The 24,529-nt window shown below is 39.2% G+C and overlaps 2 protein-coding genes across 4 annotated transcripts in view; one reads left to right on the plus strand and one right to left on the minus strand.

The window, feature by feature from the left end:
• The first annotated feature begins 843 nt into the window (after positions 1-843).
• On the plus strand, positions 844-24,034 carry Btg3 (BTG anti-proliferation factor 3). 3 transcript variants are annotated; one of them, XM_048346397.1, is made up of 5 exons: positions 844-944; positions 5,171-5,348; positions 11,974-12,111; positions 17,620-17,827; positions 23,025-24,034. In XM_048346397.1, exons 2-5 carry the CDS (start codon positions 5,176-5,178, stop codon positions 23,262-23,264), a joined length of 759 nt encoding a protein of 252 aa, XP_048202354.1. In that variant the 5' UTR covers positions 844-944; positions 5,171-5,175; the 3' UTR covers positions 23,265-24,034. The 3 variants fall into 3 exon arrangements, with proteins under 3 accessions (XP_048202354.1, XP_048202355.1, XP_048202353.1); XM_048346398.1 differs by having other exon boundaries at positions 930-948; XM_048346396.1 differs by lacking the exon at positions 844-944 and adding an exon at positions 1,417-1,659.
• A 5-nt stretch (positions 24,035-24,039) lies between these two features.
• Positions 24,040-24,529, minus strand: part of Cxadr (CXADR Ig-like cell adhesion molecule) — a 53,269-nt gene continuing 52,779 nt past the window's right edge. Inside the window, exon 8 of the mRNA XM_048346395.1 lies at positions 24,040-24,164. Within this exon, the coding sequence (XP_048202352.1) occupies positions 24,123-24,164 (42 nt within the window). The 3' untranslated portion in view covers positions 24,040-24,122. The remainder of the gene's footprint in view (positions 24,165-24,529) is intronic.

Genomic DNA, 24,529 nt, shown 5'->3' on the forward strand with positions numbered 1-24,529 from the left:
GTGTTCAGTTGTGCTGCCTTTTTAAACTTAGTTTTAAAGGGTTCTGGTTTTTGCCTATGTTTTGTTGCAGTATTTTTTAATATGATATTGCTGAATGTCTGAGCCAGCTGGGTCACAGATGAATAAAAATTCAACAAAACATTCATCCTAAGTTTATCAAATTTGGAAAACTTTATGACTATGTACTTTTTAATTATTTTTTTACCATTTATTGTACTAGTTTGGGAGATTTACAACTTCTACTGCTCAATTTTTATATCTACTACAATTCAAAATTATCATTTTTGAATCGCAATAGGTTATACACCAACATCACTCATTTTTAAAAAGCTTAAATATTCGTAAAACTAGGCTGAAAAATAGGTTCCCAAGCCCAGTGGGCAATAAGGAATCTGGTCACTACATAACTTTAAGCATCAGTTCTTGAGTCGTTTGTATTTTACCTCTTTCAATTTTGCTTTTGTTAAAAAAATAAATAAAAAGAACTATTTAGTATGGCTTACAAATTTTGGCCCACCTGGGGTCTTAAAAGTGCTTTCACAATGGCTCACTGGCAACTCAATGTAAGACGGAGGGGTGGGGAGAGAAGTGGGGACTTTCTCTCCAAGGAGTTGATGTTCCTGTTTCATATTTATATTTGGTCAAACATTAAACTTTGTACCTTGGGAAGTGCTTCGGGGTTCGCGGCGTGTCAGAAATGACCTGTACTCTGCAGGCTTCATTTCTTCGGCCCACTCACCTCCCCGAGCCTCGAGCCTCTCCCGCCCGCAGGCACAACCCTGCCCCGCAGGCCAGGTGAGCATGACCGGCCACGACGACGAGGAGGCGGCGCTGGCCCTCCGGGCGCCCGTCCCCCACCCCCTCGGGAAAAGACTTCTAAACCAGACTTCCACCGACGACAGTGTGGGCCCAGTAAGGACCGCGGCGGACACGACGAGGAACGCGTAGGTATCAACCGCACCGTTCCCCTTGGCGGGGCCGTCGGGGCCTTTCTTACAAAGCCGGGTCTAGAACTCTCCACAGGAGCATGGCCGAGCCGGGGGAACGTGGTCAGCACGACCCCCTGAAGGCACAGCGGCCGGTGCGGGGAGTCCGGGCGGGGGTCGTGGCCTCCAGTGCCACTCAGGGTAGGTGGGGGGGCAGGGAGAATTGAGCCCCGAGGAACTGTGGGCGTGGCGGGCCGAGCGGCGGGCGTGGGGGGCCCTCGCGGCTCCCCACAGGGTCGCGCCGCCACTCAGCCGCGGGCGCCCGAGGGGGCGTGGTCACCGTGGAGCCACGCCCCCGCACCGCCCTCCCTCAGGCGCGCGAGTGGATCCCTCGCGGCGCCAACCCTTTCCCGGGTCATTGCCCCTCCCCTTTTCCGGGCCTTCAAGCCCCTCGCACGCCGCCTCGGGACCGCGCTCGCTCGTGCGCGCTCCCGTCGGCCCGCCCGCCAGTCCGTCAGTCAGTCAGTCCGTCAGTCGGTCAGAGCTCCGCGCGCGCTCGGACGCCCGACGACGCGGGAGTCGCACGAGCGGGAGCAGGCGAGAGCCGAGCCCCGAGGCTTGCTCAGCCCCGGTGTGTGGCGGACGGGCCCTGCCGAGCCAGCGTTCTCCGTTCCCGAGCGGGATACCGTCAGGTCCGCGGAATCTGCAGCTCGAGAGCAGCAGCGCCGCGGCGGTGAGGAGACCCGGCCGGGGTTGGGGGGGGGGGGGGGGGAAGGCCATGGCGGGGCTGGGAGGTGGCGGGATCGGGCGCCTGGAGGCCACGTCGGACACTCGCGGGCGGGCCGCGGGGGGAGAAGGAGAGGGAAGCGGAATCGAACTCGAGAACCTGGGCTTGGACTTGGGCACGCGGAGGCGGCACGCGTTGTTTTCCGCGGGACCCTCGGCGGGCTCGGGCGGGAGAGAGTCGCCGCCACCTCGCGGCCGTTGCCACGTTTCCACGGCGCCTCCCGTCCCGCCCCCAGGGTGGGCTAGGAGAGCGGTCCCACCCCGTGCCAGCCCGTCTCGTCGCGTCGCGTCGGGGCGGGGGAACATCTGGGTCCGGGACCAGGTTTGTTGTCCAGAAGATCGCGCGTCCAAGAAGCCTGGGGTCTCGAACTCAGAACCACCGAGGAGCGCCCCCCCCACACACACCTCCAGCCACGGATGCAGCCAATCCTAGGCGTGCGTGCGAGACGACAGCTGGGAGTTGGGCTCCAGCTGTTCAAGGGCCTTCTCCCCTATACTTGGGGCCGACCAGGGTTGCAGAAGTTGGACCCAGCTTTGCAGACTTGTTCTACTCCCAAGAGTGGGGTGGGGATGCGGGATGCATCCTCACCTAGCGCCCCTGAAACCCCAACGTCAGTGCCTGGCAGCAGGTTTGGATGGTCAGAAAGTCCCAGCTCCCGGACCCTGGGAAATTCTGCACCTCCTCCGGGTCAGGATCCGGCTTTGGAACGCTGCCCCAGTCTGGTCAAGGACTCTTCACCCCCTCTCCAGCCCCCACACACACCCATGGGAACATTTATCAGGAGAAAAATTCTTGTTTAATAGGAACGGTTGAGATTAGCTTTTTGTTGCTGTTGTTACAAGGGAGAGAAAACTACAAAGTTATAAACTCCTCTGCAAGGCCAGGGACCAAGGAACAAAGTAGAACTTGAGGAGCAGCTTTGGGCGGTGACTACGTCCCAGAATGACGTCACCAAGCAATATTTAAAATGGGAGCTTTTTTTAATGGGGCTACTTAAGATGCCCTAGGTCTTCATTGGCTTTTTTCTTTCTTTCTTTTTTTAAACCTTTTGGTACTCCTAGAACACTGGTATTGGGAGCAAAGGGGAGGGGGTGTAATTTCTCAGCTGTTCCAGTCATCATTGCTTCAAACAGAAAAATAAAGTCCATATGACTCATCTTGTGTTACAACCAAAAACAGCCACTAAGTGGTTCTTTCCTTCCTTTCTTGATTTTTTTTAATATGAAACCACAAACAAAAGCAAATGCCCAAACTCTGATTGATATGTATGTAGCACATAGTCGACATACTTAATGAATAAAGAGTGACATAGTCTAGGAGTTGGTAAGTTTCTTTAGTGTGGTTCCTTGTTTTCTTTGGTGGGGTGGAGGTTAGTGTGGTTCCATCAGCAACTTTTCTCCTAAACTGTACTAAATTCCAGTGGGTTTTCTTTTCCATCATACCGTGGTAGAGTATAAATATAACCTTATAAAGTGGAAATAGCTCACATTTTTCAGGAGGAGGTTGTACAGCAGTTGTAGTGGACTAAAGTTGTGTGTGCCCACACACTGTTGTGTGCAGATCCGTTCCCAGTTCCTGGTAGTTTTAACAGTAGAAAGTGAATTTGGCATAGGGTTCCTGAAAAAAGGGCTTGAGTGTCTTCTCATCCAGCGTCAGGGTGAGTATGGCTGCCAACACACCTCTCAGATAACTTACAGAATTTATTTCACAGTGAGGTCCCTTGTTTGAGTGTGTACACAGAATAAAGGAAATCACGTTATGAAGAGAGACTTAAAGAACAGTTTGAGAAACAGAATTGGCCTTATTTCTTGAGTGTGTAGGGATATAGGCTTGCTAAGGTAATTGATTTTTATACTAAACATAGCAAGGGCTGTGTGTCTTTAATAATTGGCTCACAAAAAGGTGATGTTGCTTAGTGAATGCTGCATTTGAATAATTCCAAGTTACTTACAGCCAGCCAAATGAATGAGCTCATCCAGCAAAGACAGAATATATATCAAAACAATCCCAGGATAAGTTTTTTGCCTGTATGGATTAATCAATGATAAATCATCAAATCTGCCATTTTAAGATTCCTTCTTTGAAGCAATTCCAAAGTCTAGCTGAATATCTGCTTATTTCTTTTAGACCTTGTGATCTTGAATTTATACTCTTAATATATGTTGATAATCACTTAGTTTTCATCTTTTAGGGAATTAAAGTTCTGTTTCTGAAAGAATATATGGAAACTCAATATTGATTTTTTAATATTCTATTGAGATACAATTCACATACCATACAATTCACCTATTTAAAATACACAGTCACTTTAGTATATTTATGGTTTTGCAACCATTACAATACTCAATTTTAAAGCTGGGTGCCAGTGGCTCATGTCTGTAATCCTAGCTGCTCCAGGAGGCTGAGATCTGAGGATTGCAGTTCAAAGAAGCCAGCCCAAGCAGGAAAGTCTGTGAGACTCTTTATCTCCAATAAACTACTCAGAAAAAGCCAGACGTGGAACTGTGGCTCAAGTGGTGGAGTACTCGCCTTGAGTAAAAGAGGCTCATAGACAATGCTGAGGCCCTGAGTTCAAACCTCAGGACTGGCAAAAAAAAGCAATGCTCAGTTTTACAGTATTTTTATTGTCCCAGGAAAGACTTACTTGAACATACTTGAACTTACTACTATCATTCTTCCTTTCACTTCCTTTCTTGCCTCTAAGCCACTAATATGTTTTCTATTTGTATATATCTACATATTCTGAACATTGCACATGAAGAGTATCATATAATATCTGGTTTATTGTGCCTGGATTCTTTCCTTTAGCATAGGGTATTTGAAGCTTCACTCATACTGGCATATATCAGTCCTTTTAATTATCAAATAATGTTCTACTACATTGTGCATACCACAGTATGAATCAGTTGATACATATTTAGATGGCTTCTAATCTTTGGCTATTTGGAATAATGCTGTTAGACCATTTCTGTACAAGTTTTCTGGGTAAGCATTTTTCTTGGACATATAGCTAAAAAGTGAAATGACTGAAGAATATGGCAACTTACAGATCTGCAAAAAATTTCCAAAATAACTCTACAATACACCATTTTGTGTGGTTGTTCAAATCATTTTACAGAATTTTAAAGGTTAATTATTGTACCTACATATTGACACATACAGTAAAGCCTATATATCATTGTGGTTCTCCTTGAGTGGTATCTTTTATTGCTATTTCAGTCAGCAACAATTTGGTGTGCTCCATGTTCACAAAGTATGTGCTATGTTTCTCAGGCAGTATTTTATAATTGGTTTTTGTAGCCTGAATATGATGATTGTTCCCAGCTTCTGATATGGGCTTGTGAAGCATGAGATAAAACTGGAAGGAGGAGAGGAATCTGCAAGGAGGGATCTTTTGCAGAACTTTATCTTCTAGATTTTGTACACTTTTTTAAGAAAACATGTTTTATCTTCGCAGGAAAAATGAAGAATGAAATTGCTGCCGTTGTCTTCTTTTTCACAAGACTGGTTCGAAAACATGACAAGTTGAAAAAAGAGGCAGTTGAGATGTTTGCTGAGAAATTGACTCTGATACTTCAAGAGAAATACAAAAACCACTGGTATCCGGAAAAACCATCAAAAGGACAGGCCTACAGGTAAAGAATTACATTGGACAGTTATATTGGACTAAGTGAAGAAATAGTTCATCTCTGAATTGGGTATAAAGCTAGAGGAATGAAAGCTGTCTAGACCATGCCAGTCACAATTGTATCTGCAAAATACAGAATCTAGGGTGGCATAGTGTTTTCTCCTTACTCATTTTAAAATGTAGGTATTTGGCTGGACCTGGTAGCTCACACCTGTAACCCTAGTTACTCAGGAGGCTGGTATTTGAGGATCATGGTTTAAAGCCAACCCAGATAGGAAAGTCCCTGAGATTTTTATCTCCGGTTTATTCATCAGAAAACCGGAAGTGAACTCTGGCTCAAAGAGAGTGCTAGCCTTGCGCCAAAAGAGCTCAGGGGCAGTGCCCAGGCCATGAGTCCAAGTGCCACAACCAACAAAGTACAGGTATTTGTTGATAGGAGTTCTACTGCCTAGCCTTGGGAGGCCAATGCCATAGGGACATAGGACCTTGTGGCTATAGTCTGGCTCCTGACTGAGTGACTGCGTACACTACTACATCATAGGTACACTGGGCTTTTCACAATTCCTAAGGACTCCTGTCAATCTTAATTGGGTATATAAGAGTTTGAAGAAATAATTCTTGTACCTAAAAGCAGATTCCATATTACATGCTTTTTTGTTTGTTTGGTTTGTGCCAGTCCGGGAGCTTGAACTCGGGACCTTGACACTGACCCTGAGCTTTTGTGCTCAAGGCTGTACCAATTTGAGCCATAGCACCATTTCTGGCTTTTGGTAGTTAATTGGAGATAAGAGCCTCATGGATTTTCCTGCCCAGGTTGTTTTTCAACCACAGTTCTCCAATCTCAGCCTACCTAGTGGGTGGGATTACAGACATGAGCCACTGGCACCCAACATATTACTACATGCTTTTTGAAGAAACAAATTTTATGGAAAAGTTGAACTATTCATGTTCTTTACACTTAGAATGAGTGATTTTATTTATACTATGAACAGTTCTTTTTGGTAGAAGCTAGTGAAATTATACATGAAGGTAAGTTACCTATGTTCCACAACTGGTAAATACTGTTTTGTTTTGTTGATTTTTTTTTTTTTTTTTTTTGGTGCCAGTGCTGAGGTGTAAACTCAGGGCCTGGACACTATCTCTGAGATTTTTTGCACAAGGCTAGTACTAGAGTACTAGCCCTTGAGCCATAGCTCCACTTCCAGTTTTTTGGTGCTTAATTAGAGACAAGAGATTCAAGCATTCCTGTTCAAGCTAGCTTCAAGTCCACAATCCTCATATCTCAGCCTCCTAAATAACTAGGATTATAGGTATGAGCCACTAGTTCCTGGCTGGTTTTGGTATTTGAACTCAAGTCTAATTCCAAATTCTCATAAGCTTTCTAAACATCAGTTTCGGCACTGAGAAGGTAGATAACTCTTATTTGGAGCTGTCTTTTGTACTCTGTTTTTTTAAAAATATTTTATTTTATTTTTTTGGCCAATCCTGGGGCTTGGACTCAGGGCCTGAGCACTGTCCCTGGCTTCTTTTTGCTCAAGGCTAGCACTCTGCCACTTGAGCCACAGCGCCACTTCTGGCTGTTTTCTAGATATGTGGTGCTGGAGAATTGAACCCAGGGCTTCATGTATACAAGGCAAGCTCTCTTGCCACTAGGCCATATTCCCAGCCCTGTACTCTGTTTTATAAGTTACATTTACAGCTTGAAGTAAACCTGCCCTGGCATGCCTATTCCCTAGTATATATCTCACTAATCAGAAACTTGAGTTAAGACTCTCCTAAAGCTAGCTATTGCTGCTTTTCCCATTTGTAGATGTGACTTCAAAAACTCAATGTAAAGCTGGGTGCTGGTGGCTCATTCCTGCAAACCAAGCTACTCAGAAGGTTGTGATCTGAAGATTGTGGTTTGAAGCCAGCCTAGACAAGAAAGTCTGTGAGATTCTTCATCTCCAGTTAACGCCATCAAAAAGCCAAAAGTAGAGCTATAGCTCAAGTGGTAGAGTACCAGCCTTGAGAGAAAAAGCCATGTAAAAGCGAGAAATTCTCCCAGAACTAGCACACACACACGCACACAAAGATAAAAATGAAACAGTTGTTCACAATTGTAGAAATCCTTTTATTTGTGCATATTGTTGTCACCCAAGTTTTCCCCACAGATCAGTAATTGTTGTAAAAAGGATTTCCTTTCTCTCACTAAGCTATTGCAAGTATAAGACTATATGGCAAATTTAGGAAGATGAGAAGCAAATATTTACTTGTCATTTGCTGAGAATATGGCTTAGTGTTAGAGTGCTTGCCTAGCTTGCATAAAGCCCCAAGTTCGATTCCTCAGTACCATATAAACAGAAAAAGCCGAAAGTGGTGCTTGTGGCTCAAGTGGTAGAGTGCTAGCCTTGAGCAAAAGAAGCTCAGGGACAGTGCTCAGGCCCTGAGTTTAAGCCCCTGGACTGGCAAAAAAAAAAAAAACTATGAACTTTCCTTTTTTATTGCCAATTAAAAATCAAGGTAATTACTATATTTCCTTCTTCATTTTTATACAAGGAGAGTTCTTAGTTGGAGAATGACTTGAATTAAAGTAGAAATATAGATGTTAATGTTAAGCATGCCTCGTTTTTTTCATCTTCTCATTTGATTTTTTTCTGTACATCTTCATATCTGATAGAAGTTTTTTGGGGGCTGGGAATATGGCCTAGTGGCAAGAGTGCTCGCCTCCTATACATGAAGCCCTGGGTTCGATTCCCCAGCACCACATATATAGAAAACGGCCAGAAGTGGCGCTGTGGCTCAAGTGGCAGATTGCTAGCCTTGAGCAAAAAGAAGCCAGGGACAGTGCTCAGGCCCTGAGTCCAAGCCCCAGGACTGGCAAAAAAAAAAAAAAAAAGAGTTTTTTGTGTGAGTTAGAGCTATTGAGGCTTTATATGGTGATCTATTTGACATTGAGTGAAGGATTTGGAAGTGCTAAGCTACTGTTTCTGAAAAAAGGAGTCACAGTCCAGTCAAATGCCTCAAGGTCAGATAGTATACAGTGTCATTTCTATTCACTAAAAACTTGAGGAAAAAGATAGTCAAACAAAATATTGGTATGTGATCAGAAGAATAACTGTAAAACTTTAGAGTAAAATCTGTAGCCTGCAGTGGGAAATAAAAATGAAAATATAGGGTGCTGGGAAAATGGCCTAGTGGCAAGAGTGCCTGCCTCCTATACATGAAGCCCTGGGTTTGATTCCCCAGCACCACATACACAGAAAACGGCCAGGAGTGGTGCTCAAGTGGTAGAGTGCTAGCCTTGAGTAAAAAGAAACCAGGGACAGTGCTCAGGCCCTGAGTCCAAGGCTCAGGACTGGCAAAAAAAAAAAAAAAAAAGAAAATATAGGATTGAGGATCTCTTCAGTTTATGGTTGAGGCATTTTTTTTCATCTGAAACATAAGTTGAAATTGTTTCTCTGCAATATGTATAAATACTTTGGAGGATCGTTTGGCAATATAAGATAGCGAAAGTAAGAGTCTCTTACTATAAAATTCTGAAACTAATCAGAAAGACAAGGAAATATGTATGAATGAGTATCTCTTACACTTATAATTGCAAAAACTTGGAAAGAACTCTCAACATTAAATGATAGACTATTTGTGCAAGTTTTAAAATCTTGTTTTTGAAGAGTAAGTAGATAAAACATAAGTAGTCATCAGGTAGAGTAAAAAATACCATAAAATATACACAGTGTCTAAATTTGATAAGGCTAAATCTAAGTATATTTACATATAATTTTTAAGTTTAGAAACTGCACTGTAGAGAATATGTTTACAACGTATATTTACGATATATGCTAAAGATATATTTTCATGTCTTTAACTGTTTTTGATGCTGAGGCACATGGGACACTGGGACACACACACGTGCACGCACGCAAGCATGGTGCACGGACTTGATCTTCAGCCCTGAGTTCTGTCCCTTAGGTTTTTCCTCAAGGCTGTCACTCCACCACTTGAACCACAGCTCTACTTTGAGCGTTTTGCTTGTTAATTGAAAATAAGAGTCTCTTTCTTGCTCAGGATAGCTTCACATCATGATCTTTAGATCTCATCCTCATGAGTAGCTAGGATTATGGGTGGAGCCACAGTGCCCAGTGTACCTTCTACATGATTAGAATGGGGTGATCTAATTAACAAAAAAAAGTCAGAAAGCATTTTTTTCACTCAGAATTTGCCATTGTTAACAATGCTGTTAAGACAGGTATAGATGGACATAGAATACTGTGAAGTTTTTGTTTTTGTGCTAGGGATTAAACTGAGGGCCTCATGCATGTCAAACAAATGCTTTACTCCTGAACTATTCCCCAACTCTGGGTGTTGTTAAATAACATGAACTTTGGAGTCTGGTGTCCTGGACTTAAAGCCTTGATTCATCATTACTAATTGTGATGTTGAACAGGTTACTCCTTATTTTCCACATTGGTGAATTTAGTGTCTAACTCAAAGTATTGTTGTGGGAATTAATACATGTAAAGCATTTATAAAACTGGCCTAGTACACATTTGATTTACAACATTTTAGAAACATTTATTATGTGTAATTAGAACTATTTCACATTTTTCAATGAAAATTGAAATCAATCAACTTAAAAAAATAGCTATGTAGCGCATTATTCTTTACTTTTCATTGCTGGAGGTTGAACCTAGGACTTCTAAGCAAATATTCTATCACTAAGCTATATCTTCAGCCCAAATAGCACATTATTCTTGAGAGAATTGTATTTTATAGAATGATTACTAGTTATCTGTTAACTTATATTGACATACTTACTTTTTATCTTCACATCTAAGAAAAAGTAAACAAAGCCAGTGAGCTGGTGATTCATACCTATAATCCTAGCTATTCAAGAGGCTGAGATCTGAGGATCAAGGTTCTAAGCCAATCTGGACAGACAAGTATGTGAGATTCATCCCCAGTTGCCCAGCAAAAAGCCAGAAGTGGAGACTTAAATGGTAGAGAACCAGCCTTGCATAAAATAGCCAAGCAAGTGCGCTGGTTTCATGCTCCAATATACTTACAGTAGTTACATATGTACATACATACTGTGACTAGAACTAACACCCAAATCTTAACTGATTCTTGATTGTAGCTAGTATTTTCTATTAAACCTACTTTTCCTTTTAGCAGAATGTTTCTCTTAGTGTGTATTTTTACATTTACTCCAGTAGCATTTTTTAACATTTTATAGGTAGATGTGGTATTTCTTAGGTTTTTTTTTAAAAAAAAAAAGTAACTGAGGCTCTATTGGTTTAGAATTTTCTCTTAACTTTTTTTCTGTCGGATGTGGGGCTTGAACTCAGGACCTAGGCTCTGTCCCTGAGCTTTTTGCTCAAAGTTAGTGCTCTGCCACTTTGAGCCATAGCACCACTTCTGGTTTCCTGGTGTTTAATTGGAGAAGAATCTCACAGACTTTGCTGCCTGATCTGGCTTCAAACAGCAATCCATAGATCTCAGTCTCCTGAGTAGCTAGGATAGTATAGGTGTAAACCACCAATGCCCAGCTTCACCCTATTTTTCAATTATTGGAAATCAGTTTTAGAAATTGTGGGTGGGATTGGGAGAGAAAAACTGGAGACAACAAGGGAAGGGGGTGACATTGTCCAAAAGAAATGTACTGTTTACCTGACATGTAATTTTGTTGTTGTTTTTTTTTTTTTTTGCCAGTCCTGGGGCTTGGACTCAGGGCCTGAACACTGTCCCTGGCTTCTTTTTGCTCAAGGCTAGCACTCTGCCACTTGAGCCACAGCGCCACTTCTGGCCGTTTTCTGTATATGTGGTGCTGGGGAATTGAACCCAGGGCCTCATGTATACGAGGCAGGCACTCTTGCCACTAGGCCACATTCCAGCCCCTGTAATTTTGACAAAAATTTTTCCCTCTTACAATACTGGAGATTGAAGCCAAGGCCCTAGTATGCTAGGCAGATGTTCTACCCTTCAACCACACTCCTAGCCCTGAGTAACTGTTTTGTTTAAAAAAGAATGCCCTTTCTGGGTGTTGATGCCTCGTGTCCATAATCCTGGCTACTCAGGTGGTTGAGATCGGAGTTCCATGGTTCAAAGCCAGCCCAGGCAGGTATGTAATGTCTGATATGGATGTTCCTTTGACCTTGACTGATTCTGTACTTTTAGAACAATTATGAATGAGGTTTCTTCTTTAACACTATTATCTAGGATCTAGAAACAAATTAATGACATTAAACTCTGCAAAAAAAAAATCCCTAAATTACCATTTGAAACATTGATTGAAGTATTTTGTTAAATACAGATTTGTTATATCAGAACTTGACCTACAAGTTCTAATTTCATGAAGCGTTTTTATCCATGCTCATTTGATATGCTTACATATGCAGTCAAGTACACTTTGAGTAAGTAAACTGAAGTGGAGCTAGTTCTAGTGATTGCTCTGGCTTTACACAGGTACATTGTACCAGACTGAGTGGTCTTGATGCTGCCCCCTTGCCTATTCAGATTTACTCTCATTTTAGGATAAATATGGTCCCATGTTCTCCATTAGGGTATTTTATTATGATTACTCACTTTCACAAATAATGATAGTTTGTGATGGAGATTCAAGTAAAGCTGTTAATCAAACTACTTTGTTGCAGATGCATTCGTGTCAATAAGTTTCAGAGAGTTGATCCTGATGTCCTGAAAGCCTGTGAGAACAGCTGCATCTTGTACAGTGATCTGGGTCTGCCTAAAGAGCTCACACTCTGGGTAGACCCATGTGAAGTGTGCTGTCGGTGAGTGTGTCGTTGTATCTATCTTTACATCCTGGAGCTGGTCATTTGGCTTAAAAAAAAAAAAATACGTGAAATTCTCTTCTTGAGGTGATGGTGGAGGACTAGCCAGTTATGTTCCTGTTTGACACCAAAACAAATTCAGAAACTGAATGAGATTTTCTAAGAGCATTGCTAAGAACTTTACTGTAGATCCAGAAGTAGAATATTGATGTCCAGACTCTTCTAAATCAGTTATTATATTTTATTGGTGGTATACTTTCCCTTCTTCAAGCTAATTCCAGATAATACTGAGCAATAATTTTTGGTGGCCCTGTGTCTTTAATTCACTCCTCTTTTTGGTTTGCAAGTGGCTGAGTGATGATTTCCATAATAGAAATTTGCTAATCTATTTCTGCCCTATGAAATCTGTTTCCTACATTATTAACATTGTGGACTAGATACTGTTTAAGTTGTGAGGTTTTCCAAATGAAAACATTCTTTGAAGTAGTTCATAGTATAGTAAAGAATACAAAAAGAAAAAGCAATTTTATAAAATCTGAATTATACTAGGAATTGTACAAAGTACAATGATAGCTAATAGGAAAAAATTAATGGCTGTTAAGCATCAGTAAAGACTACTGAATGGGTAGTACTTGAACTGGGAGGTAAAAAGTGGAATTGAGCAGGTGACAAGATAGGAAAGATATTGCTAGGAAGGAGTAGAGTAACCAAAGGCATGGAACTCCTATAACAATTTTCTATTGCTGTATTTTTAGGGTGTTTCTCTTTGGTTTTGAGATATAGTTCACATCTTTTCTATTGACTTAAGTAAAACCTACTTTTTGATGCAAATCCAACTTTTTGCTCTAGAGGTGGTCTTAGCTGTTAACTTCTTCAGCAGTGAAGGTTAACTTCGTCAGCAGTGAAGGTATAAGTGAAAATATGTAATGTTAAAAATACATAGTTTGGCTGGGAATATGGCCTAGTGGTAGAGTGCTTGCCTGGCATACATAAAGCCCTGGGTTCCATTCCTCAGCACCACATATCTAGAAAAAGCCCGAAGTGGCGCTGTGGCTCAAGTGCTAGAATGCTAGCCTTGAGCAAATCACAAAGCTCACTTTTAGTAAATTGTTGACTTAATTTTTTGGTGCAGGTCCTGGGACTTGAACTCAGGGCATAGGTACTGTCTCTGAGACTTTTGCTCAAGGCTTCTACTCTACCACTTCAGCTACAGCTCCCTTCCCACTTTTGGCTTTCTTGGTAGTTAATTGTGGGTAAGAGCCCCAAGGAGTTTCATGCCCCTGGTGGCTTTGAACCTTTATTCTCAGATCTCAGCCTCCTGAGTAGCTAAGACTGCAGGTGTAAGCCACCAGTACCCATCAAAGTTTACTTTTTTTATTTTTTTGGGAGTTGTGGGACTTGATCTCAGGGCCTGGGCACTGTCCCTAAGCTTTTCTGCTCAAGCCTGGCACTCTCCCACTTTAAGCCAAAGCTCTACTTCATACTTAAAAAAAAAAAACCTTTTAAGTAGTTACACAAAGGGTTCAATTCAACATGTCAGTTTATAAGTACAATGCATCTGGACCAATGTCACCCCTTCCATTATTCCCAGTTGAATTTTACTTAACACACATTCTTTAAATTTTTAGCTTTTAGGTTTGCAACACATAAAAGAATAGAAACAGCATTTAAAAAAGGGTTGCTTAGAGGGTAGAAGTATAACTCAGTGGTAGAGCTCTTCTCTAGTGTACACGAGAGTCTGAGATACAAAAAGCAAAAATTTTTAATCTGACTGAGAGGTAAGAGAATAGACCCTACACAAATAGATAACATAAGGATGTTAAATTACCAGAGGAAGTCTAAACATATACATTTTGGACATTATTTAAAAATAAGTTTTAAAAATAAAAGCTTTAGTTATATGAACATTGTATTTAATTGGATATTTCATTACTTGATAATGACTAAAAATGAGAAATGAATATGCTTACATTTTGTTACTTTAAGTAACTATATGAACCTACCTTCCCCTCCTCCTGCCCCCCCATTCCTGGGGCTGGAAATCAGGGCCTGGGCACTGTCCCTGACCTTCTTTTGCTCAAGGCTAGTGCTCTACCACTGGAGCCACAGCGCCACGTCTGGCTTTTTCTGTGTATGTGGTACTGAGAAATCAAACCCCAGGGCTTAATACAAGGCAAGCACTCTACCACTAAGTCACACTCCTAGCCTGAACCTAACATTTTATATGATTAAATTTTGCCAAAATTTGTCTGTTGTCATTTTCCCCACATTAGTAAATATCACATTCATTCTGTAAGTTGATCATACAGAACTTCTGAAAGTTAAATTAGAAGTTGTATAGAATCAATCATATAAGTTAATAGGGGACACCGAGATTAAAAAGAAGATAATTAGAAAGATAAATGGTCTGGATACTAAGGCAATACTAATGAAGAATAATTGAAAAAATATCTTATATCATGAGTCTTTAAATATAAGTCATTGGTATATAGAGTAAGGTTATTGAAAAACAAAAATTAAGAGGCACTCCAAGGGAGCATCTTTCATAGTCTTGAGGCATTCTGTCAGAATGAAATGCTGTGTAACTACAAAGAATGCCATATAGTTTGAAAGGTTATCACTTAATGAAATATTTGAGGATACAGAATAGACAAATGATCGTTCCTGTGATGAGAAAGTCTGAGAATAGCTGGCAGCTTTTTTTATGTACTCAGTGTACCTTGTAACTTTTTGGTAATTTTTAAAATCTTTAAAAAAAAATGGCTGGGGTGCTGGGAATATGGCCTAGTGGCAAGAGTGCTTGCCTCGTATACATGAAGCCCTGGTTTCAATACCCCAGCACCACATATATAGAAAATGGCCAGAAGTGGTGCTGTGGCTTAAGTGGCAGAGTGCTAGCCTTGAGCAAAAAGAAGCCAGGGACAGTGCTCAAGCCCTGAGTCCAAGGCCCAGGACTGGCAAAAAAAAAAAAAAAAAAAAAAAATGGCCAGGGTATGGCTTAGTGAGTGCTGGCCTAGCATGTGTGAAGCCCTGGGTTCAATTCCTCAGTACCACATAAACAGAAAAAGCTGGAAGTGGAGCTGTGGCTCAAGTCCCAGGCCCTGGACCAGCAAAAAAGTGTGTATGTGTGTATATGTGTGTATGTATATATGTATATATATGTATATATGTATGAATATAAATGAATATATATGTTCATTCCCTGATGATAGGGCAGGGTCAAACTCAGAGCCGGGGTGCTGTCCCTGAGCTTCCCACCACTTGAGCTACAGCACCATTTCGGCTTTTTTCTGTGTATTAGAAGATAAGAGTCTCATGGACTTTGCTGTTTGGGCTGGCTTGGAACTGTGATTCTCAGATCTTAGCCTCTTGAATAGCTAGGATTACAGGTGTGAGCCATTCGTGCCTAGCTTGCAATCCTTTTTATAAGGAGCATTAGATAACGTTTGCTATGTTTCATAGTAACTAGTCTTGATGTTTTAGCAGTACATAATTGAAAAAAATGGAAAGCTTAAAGGTAATCCATTGCTAATTCTACTGAAAAATTAACTGTTCATTCTAATGTCAGTGTAGTATAGCTAGTAGCTTCATTTGCCTTGAAGAAAGCCCTCATACCACACTATAAGGCACTGGTGCAGAACCTAATTGACTGTCAAAGAAATCTCAGTTAAAAAGCTGATCCTTCAACTATAAGATGTCAGCCCTTGATTTAGGTTTTTATTTCTACAAAAGCAGAGGTTTTTTTAATGATAATTTCCTACCTTTATGTTTTGTTTGAATTTTGACGCCATGATTGAGCAAAACAGAAGATAACTGTTTAAACCCATTGTCAATATTATTCCATTAACATATGAATTGACGTTTGAATTGAGTCTTTAAAGCATAGAGAAGACAGGATTAAATGCTCATCCCTACAACCTTACACTCAGTAGACTTGAAATTACATATACTACATGATTTCAGTGTGTTGGAGAACTCAGTAAGAACTGCTAGTTGAAGACTAAATATCCAGTCACCTCTACCTTCCTGATCTAGGCACAGAAAATTAGGGTCTGAGGAGAAAGTTTAAATGAGTGGGCCTCTGGTAACAGAACCACTTATAGGCAGAGCCAGAACAAGTAACTCGTGTTCCCTCTACCAACCTACATTGATTCTGTTGGTGAAGATATATTGGAAAAGAATAGCAAAAGGAATTTTACACTGTAATTCGATTATATTTATTGCTCCATTCAGCCTTTGGAAATGGAAGATAGACCACCTGTTTAAAGTAATATGATTTTGCTGGAAACTATTTTTGATGGCCACGTAAACTTTCAGAAGGTTTCAGAAGGTTTACCTGATCAGTCGTTATAGTTCAGAAATACTTTCAAATGAATTTTCTTGGAATACACAGATATTTTTTCTACTGAATCAAAAGTTTGACATTTTAACCTCATAGACACTTTTTAATCCTACTTCAAGCTTAGAAATGCTTTGTGTTTCTAAATTTCAATTACGTAGAATTGTTTAACTAAATTTCCTTTGTCTTAACATTAGACATTATTTAATAATTTGTGTAATCTACTTGAATAGCTTACATATTTTACTTTGCACTGTATTTTATTTTTCATGTTGACTAAATGCTAATTTCTTTCTGAAGAATTTATTTTACATTTTTGTTGAGACTAACAGTTATGGTTACATATTTTGACACAATATTCTTAAATTGTCAAAAAATGTTTGGATGGATAAACAGGGTTGCTCACTTTCCTTTATTTAAAGAATTAAGGTAACTAGTGAGCAATCAACCTAGAAGTTTCTAGAAAGTAAAAGTAAATCTAATGGGTAATAGCTTGAATGACTTGAATTTCCAGGTTATACATTACAGTGGTCATTTAAGAAAAATGATGGAGGGGCTGGGAATATGGCCTAGTGGCAAGAGTGCTTGCCCCATATACATGAGGCCCTGGGTTCAATTCCCCAGCACCACATATATAGAAAATGGCCAGAAGTGGCGCTGTGACTCAAGTGGCAGAGTGCTAGCCTTGAGCAAAAAGAAGCCAGGGACGGTGCTCAGGCCCTGAGTCCAAGGCCCAGGACTGGCCAAAAAAAAAAGAAAGAAAAGAAAAATGATGGAGGGTAATAAACATGACAAGAAATGTACTCACTACCTTATTGTGTAACTGTACCCCCTCTGTACATCACCTTGTCAATAAAATTTAATTTAAAGAAATACATTAGAAAACTATTCTGTAATAGATTTCATTCACTTAATGGTGTTTTAAATACTGTTTTTAATAATAGTTACCAAAAAAATGGAGAAAGAGAGTTGGGTCACCTATATTTGCACTTATATAAACCAGAAGGAGACAATTACAGCCTACTGGTTGACATGAAACTGTTCAGAGTCCAATTCTTGGATAAATCCTGCATTGCCTTCACGCAATTACTTGTTTGGTCCTGTTTAATTGTGTTTATGGACATTTCTTGCTTTGTTGAAGATTTTTTTAAAACTTTATATTCACTTAGCTATGGAGAGAAAAACAATGCATTCATTGTTGCCAGCTTTGAAAATGAGGATGAGAACAAAGATGAGATCTCCAAGAAAGTTTCCAGGGCTCTTGACAAGGTGACCTCCGATTATCATTCTGGATCCTCTTCTTCAGATGAAGAAACGACTAAGGAAGTGGCAGTGAAACCCACTTTGGTGGCTGCAGCCCCAAGTCCTGTATACCAGGTAACCATGAAAGTCATTATATTGGAGTGTTAGCAAATATTTCAAATAGTCCTACTTAGGTTGTTCAAATTTCTGAATTAACATTCTAGATCTCAGTTCTTGCTTTTTTACACTCACACTAAGAGGAAACTGCCCCTCTGACATATACATACAAATTGGCATTGAGACTCACTTTATCAAAGATATGCTTTACTTCTCAGTAATTGGGGTAAGTGTGTTTTTTTAATGTGCCTCCTTCACATAAAATAGAAAACTCATGGTGATAAAATATTCCTGTAACTTAAATTTTTACTTTATTCAAAAATGGCCACTCATTTATTATAGTTTTTAACATTTCCATTCTTTTTTTTTTCAAATTTTTATTATCAAACTGATGTACAGAAAGGTTACAGTTTCATACGTTAGGCATTGGATACATTACTTGTACTGTTTGTTACCTCATCTTTCATAACCCCCCTCCTCCTCCCCCTTTCCCTTTCCCATGAGGTGTTCAGTTCACTTACACCAAACAGTTTTGCACGAATTGCTTTTGTAGTTGTTTGTCTTTTTTTACCCTGTGTCTCTCAATTTTGGTATTCCCTTTTAATTTCCTAGCTCTAATACCAGTATACATGGTTGAGTTCAACCTTCTTGTTCTATCCATTTTCAATAGTAAGAGAGAAACTTCATTGACTTTAATTTTTTTACTCAAACCAAAACTTTTTTCCCATTTGCTTTGAGTCATATAGTTAATAGTAGGAGTGCATTTACAAATCTATTTACTTTATACCTACATACCAGAGAACACTAAATACAATTTTTTTCCATTTCCTGGAATTAATTTCAATAAAAATTATTTTGTAAGATTAGAGGCACAGAGGCATTGCATCTTTGTGTTCCTTGCCTAAGAATATCCATTTAATACCCTTTAAAAACTCTTTGATTTTTTTTTGTTGTTGTTGTTGTTTTGCTGGTACTGGAGTTTGAACCCACGGTCTCATGGTAACTTAGCTGGTAAACTACCACTTGAGCCACATCTCCAACACAGTTTTTCAATGGTTATTTTGGAGATGAAGTCTCAGGACTCTTCTTTGTAGATAAAGCTTCAGACTACAGTCCTCCAGATCTCAAATAAAGGCATAAGCCACCAGTGCCAATCTTACACTTTCAAAAATCTTGACTGAACAATACTCTTCAATAATAACAAAAATTAAGTAAAGGAAACCTATATTTCAGTAAATTTCTAAGTGTACTTTTTATTATTATTTCAATGATGAGATATAATTTGCCACTAAGTTATGGTAGGATTAGAGTTGGAGTAAAACAAAAAGTTGGACTAAAGAATAAGGAGCATCTAGCTGGAATTTGGCCTAGTGGTAGAGTGCTTACCTCACGTACTTGAAGCCCTGGGTTCAATTCCTCATCACTACATACATAGAAAACGCCAAGGGGCTGGGGATATGGCCTAGTGGCAAGAGTGCCTGCCTCATATACATGACGCCCTGGGTTCGATTCCCCAGCACCACATATACAGAAAATGACCAGAAGTGGCACTGTGGCTCAAGTGGCAGAGTGCTAGCTTTGAGCAAAAAGAAGCCAGGGACAGTGCTCAGGCCCTGAGTCCAAGCCCCAGGACTGGCCAAAAAAAAAAGAAAAAGAAAGAAAACGCCAAAAGTGGTGGTGTGACTCAAGTGGTAGAGTGCTAGCCTTGAGCAAAAAGAAGCCAGGGACAGTGCTCAGGCCCTGAGTTCATGCCCAAAGACTGGCAAAAAAAATTTTTTTTAGTGTTTTAAAGAATAAGGAACAGAGGATTTTTTGGAGTTTTAAATGTGAAAACTTAAAACATTAAAGTTTAGCATATATATGTGAGGTAAAACTTCATTTTGGGGGGTTTTCTTCTCATTGAATTACCTTTCCTACATTTGACAGGAAGATTAACTCTGAAGATTATTATATACTAGAAATATATGTACATATCTATGTATCTTAACATACATCTACTTTATAAAACTTAAAAGGAGTGTAAAAGCATGAAAAGTCTTATTTTCCAGCAGCCAATTGGCATTTATCATTAGGGCATTGTTGTTCTACTACAGAATCCTTACATTGATAAGTATTATTTTTTAAACCTATGCCATAATTATTTGGAGCATTGTCTGTCTTGATATGATGCATTATGTACTGCATATGATTTTTTCTATATTTCTTGCACATCATTCAAAAGTATGATGATTTAAACTCATAATTTTATTGTTTTTACTCAAGAACGTAAATCCCAATGGCTGATAAGTCCTTTTTTTTTTTTTTTTTTTTTGCCCAGCCTAAGGCTTGGAACTATTGGCCTGGGCACTGTCTCTGAGCTTCCTTTATTCACGGCTAGCACGCTACCATTTGAACCACAGCACCACTTCCAGCTTTTTCTAAGTATGTATTGTAGATAAGAGTCTCACAGACTTTCCTGCACCAGCTGGCTTTGATTACAGGCATGCGCCACCAACATGCATTTTTAAATGAGATTGCATTGATTTTCCCCTATTAGGAAAAGCCAAACATAACCAAACTTAAGTTATAAAACTTAAGGTATCTTTCACATTTTCAGAAAACTCCTTGGCATATTACTTTTTTATAAAATATTTCTTAGCAGGGAAACACTATTACAAGCAATTGTGGAGAAAGTGTAAATGGCCCACTTTAGTCTTTTCTTCCTATCTACTTTTATCTTGACTCTGACATTATTAAGATCTTTTGTTGGTTTTTTTTTTTAAGGCATACATTAGTTGTAGAAGAAAGATTCATTGTGATGTTTAAACGTATAACACATACTCTTGAATTAGTTTCATTCCCTCTCACTGTCCTCTATCCATCTTAAAAGTTTCATTGTTGCATTTTCATATGTCAAACAAACCACATGAACCATACATAGTTATCCTCTTTTCACCCTCTACATTAAGCCCGCCCCCTTCACTGGTGTCCACTGTCAAGATCTTTAATAGTTATCAAATGGAAAAAATTCTAAGTTTGTGGTCTTTGTTCTATAATGTTTCTGTAAATTACCCCTAAAATCAACTATCCATAAATTAAGTAAAGATTATACTTGCCTCACTAAATTGACCTATAGATTCAACTCAATCAAAATTCCAAAAGGCTTTCTCTAGAAAGTGAGATTGTGATTCAAATTTAAAAAAACAACAACAATAAAATTGGAGAGTCCATACTAATTCAAAGCTGTTATGTTCTTATCAAGACTGTTAATTCTTTAAATATTCACAGATATATCACTGAAACAGAATAGAAAGTCCAGTATAAATTTACATATATATAGTTAGTCACTTTCCCCAGCATACAGTACACAAAAATGTAGTGGGAAAAGTTGTCACAAACTGGTGTTGAAACAACTGGATAATCTATATTGAAGAAAAAGATAAAAATAGAGTTAACGGCTACCTTGTATAATATACACAAGGAAGATCATAGGCTTACATGTAAAATAGTGAAATCTTTGATGCATTTTGAAGAAATACAGGCAAATACCTGTATTTGTTGTTATTGTGAAAGAGTCTCATTATATAACTCAGGCTGCACCTTGACCTTGCTATATGTATTCTAAACTAGCTTCACTTGGAATACTCCTGCCTCAGCCTTTTTTTAGATCTAGCATGCACCAACCATCCATCCCTGGCTAGAAAATAACTTGGTTATCTTGAGGTATGCAAATATTTCTTTTGAGGGTCATAAGAAACACCAAAAAAGAAAAACAACAGATAAATTGGCCCTTTATCAAAAGAAGCCATTAGCAGAACGAATGAGCAAACAAGCCAAAGACTGACAGAATATTCAGGATATACTTTTAAATTATATCCTATTTGGCTGGGAACTGGTGGCTCACATCTCTAATCCTAGCTACTCAGAAGTCTGTGATCTGGAATTCACAGTTTGTAGCCATTCCAGGCAGGAAAGTTTCTAAGACTTCTATCTTCAAATAAACATCAAAAAAGCGGGATGTGGAGCTATGGCTCAAATGGTAGAGCACTAGCCTTGAGCACAGAAGTCAGGGTCAGCACCCAGGCCCTGAGTTAAAGCCCCAGGACCAGCACACACAAATACACATGTCCTATAAGTAGATGGTTAAAAAAAACAAACAAACAAAAAACACCCTATTAAAAGTAGGGGCAAAAGTTGTTAGGTAAATGGCCCATAAGCACATGGAAAGGTGCCTGATCTCATTGGACATCAGGGAAATATAAAGTAAAACCACAATCAAACATTACTTTTTCCAGATTAAATAGTCTTGATAGCTCCAAATATTGGCAAGAATGTAAAGGAGCTAGATTTGAAAAACTAACACTTCTAAAGTTGATTATGTATCTGCCTAAATAGGCAGCAATTCTACTCCTAAATATTTACCAATAAAAATTAAAATGTATGCCTATATATCTATAAGTTAAACTTTTTGTACTTGGGCTTATCAATTAATATGTGTGTAATGTGTGTATGTGTTTTCAATAAGTGTTGGTACGTATGAAGACACAACATGCATAGCGTATCTTCATGTATATTCTGACAATAATTGGGTAGTTAAATCTGACAGGAACAAGGACTTCCCGCTCTACTCATTGTATTTTCCATCATTAATAGAATGCTGCATAGAACATAAATGGTAAAGCTGGAAGAGCACATTGGAAATTAGAGAAATCTGCAGCTCACAGGGTTCTGCATTCTAAGCAGAGAGTCCGAAACAGGATAAGAACTTATTGCATATTGGGAACGTGCTGTGCCTTCCTGACTTACAGATAATTGAAATCTTTTGTTTTCAAACTAAACTGCTTACAGTACCATGAACTGGAAAGTTTTGGTAGAATACCTGGCTTCTGTTCCTAAGGTTTTATTATTGTTCAATGGGGCATGATTAGTTTGTGTTTCAAGTTACCTAAGTGACTCGATAATCTTTCATTCATTGTGTTTTGATCTTTTCTGGGTGAAGTTATTATTAATATGTTTGAGTTTATTCATTTCCCCATTTGTTCCCAAAGCGTTCGCCTATTATCAATGATGTTTTTAACATACTTAGACCACACCTTAGGAAATTCACATAGAATTATTCTTAGGATCATGGGTAAGTGCTTTTGTCTTTACTGAGAAATCTAGAAGCTTGCCTAGTCTTTACTGGACACATAACTAGTTTTCCTTTGAGTTAACTAATATGTTCTCTTTTCTATAGATTTCAGAACTCATATTCCCACCTCTTCCAGTGTGGCAGCCTTTGCCCAGAAAGAAGCCAGGAATGTACCGAGGGCCTGGCCATCAGAATCACTATCCTCCTCCTGTTCCATTTGGTTATCCAAATCCAGGAAGGAAGAATAAGTCGTATCGCCCAGTTCCAGTGACATGGGTTCCTCCTCCTGGAATGCATTGTGACCGAAATCACTGGATTAATCCTCATATGTTAGCACCTCACTAGCCCCTTTTGATTCTGAGGGTGTAATGTTGAGAGAAAGATATTCTATATCTTATAACACATTACATGTTAAGAGTTCATATCTTAGTAGTGTAGTTAGATGGACCAAACCATCAAACTTATTTTTCTAGAAAAGTTATTGAATATTCTTTCTTAAAAAGTATATATGCACTTTAGATAAATTGATATAGTTTGAGAAACTTTTATTAGTCAAGTGCCTGAATTTTTAATATTGGACTTGAGTATTTATATATTGTGCATCAACTCTGTTGGATACGAAAACACTGTAGAAGTGGACGATCTGTTCTAGCACCTTTGAGCATTTACTTTATGGGAGACTATGTAAGTTATTTATACACAGCAAATCTATTTTATGTCATTGTTTTAGAAGAATTCTGTGAAATCATGTAGTTGCAATAAAAAGTAGTTCGAGGCATGACAATGTGTGTTTTTTCTTTGTGTAAAAAAGGGGGGAAAGCATAAGTCTCTAGTAAAGAAAACAATTTCAAAACTTCCTTTAGAAAGTCCACTTTTTATTAACTCTACCTTCCCCAAAGATCACATGCCAAAGTAGACATCAAAAAGTCTAAAATTTAATAGTGATAGTTGATTAAAAATATAAATATATAATTTCTTTTACTATTAAAGTCATTATACGTAGACTTTCCTCACTGGGAATTTAGTTCATTGTAATTTGATCTGCTATCTGATTTCCATGCTATAAATAAAACATTCTTGCAGCCGCTCTATAATCTGTTCCTTTTGTTTTTTTTTTTTCAAAAAAATATTTTAAGTCTTCATACTAGAATTTGGAAATAAAGTCAGATAGCCCATTTCATATTCTTCAGTAGTCCTTCATGCTTATACCACTGTAGGTCCGTCAGTCTTGTAAGTATATTCCAACTACAAAAGGAAAAAAAGAGACATCTATAATATGGTAAGTAGTAACTTTTAGGATTTTTTTGTTTTGGGGTCTTATTTTTGGTTTGGGGTTTTTTATGGTGCTGGTGCTGTGACTAAACTCAAGGGTCAAGGCATTGTCCCTTAGTTTTTTCCAATTATGGCTGGTGCATTACCACATGTGCCACACCTCCACTTCTGGCTTTTTGATGATTAATTGCAGATAAGAGTCTCATAGAATTTTCTGTGTGAGCTGGCTAAGAACTCACATCTCAGCCTCCTGAGTAGTTAGGGTTACAGGTGGGAGCCACAGATATTAGTGGTAGGTTAACAAAAATTAAAATCAGCAGTACTGTTCCTATCACCCT

The sequence above is a fragment of the Perognathus longimembris genome, chromosome 5, assembly GCF_023159225.1.
Source record: "Perognathus longimembris pacificus isolate PPM17 chromosome 5, ASM2315922v1, whole genome shotgun sequence".
NCBI lineage: Eukaryota > Metazoa > Chordata > Mammalia > Rodentia > Heteromyidae > Perognathus > Perognathus longimembris.

Excerpts from the sequence above, each read along its gene's own strand:
- Btg3 (XM_048346397.1), top strand. The coding sequence starts at position 5,176 with ATGAAGAATGAAATTGCTGCCGTTGTCTTCTTTTTCACAAGACTGGTT. Across the intron at positions 5,349-11,973 it reads TCAAAAGGACAGGCCTACAG|ATGCATTCGTGTCAATAAGT; the intron begins GTAAAGAATTAC and ends ACTTTGTTGCAG. Across the intron at positions 17,828-23,024 it reads CCCCAAGTCCTGTATACCAG|ATTTCAGAACTCATATTCCC; the intron begins GTAACCATGAAA and ends TCTTTTCTATAG.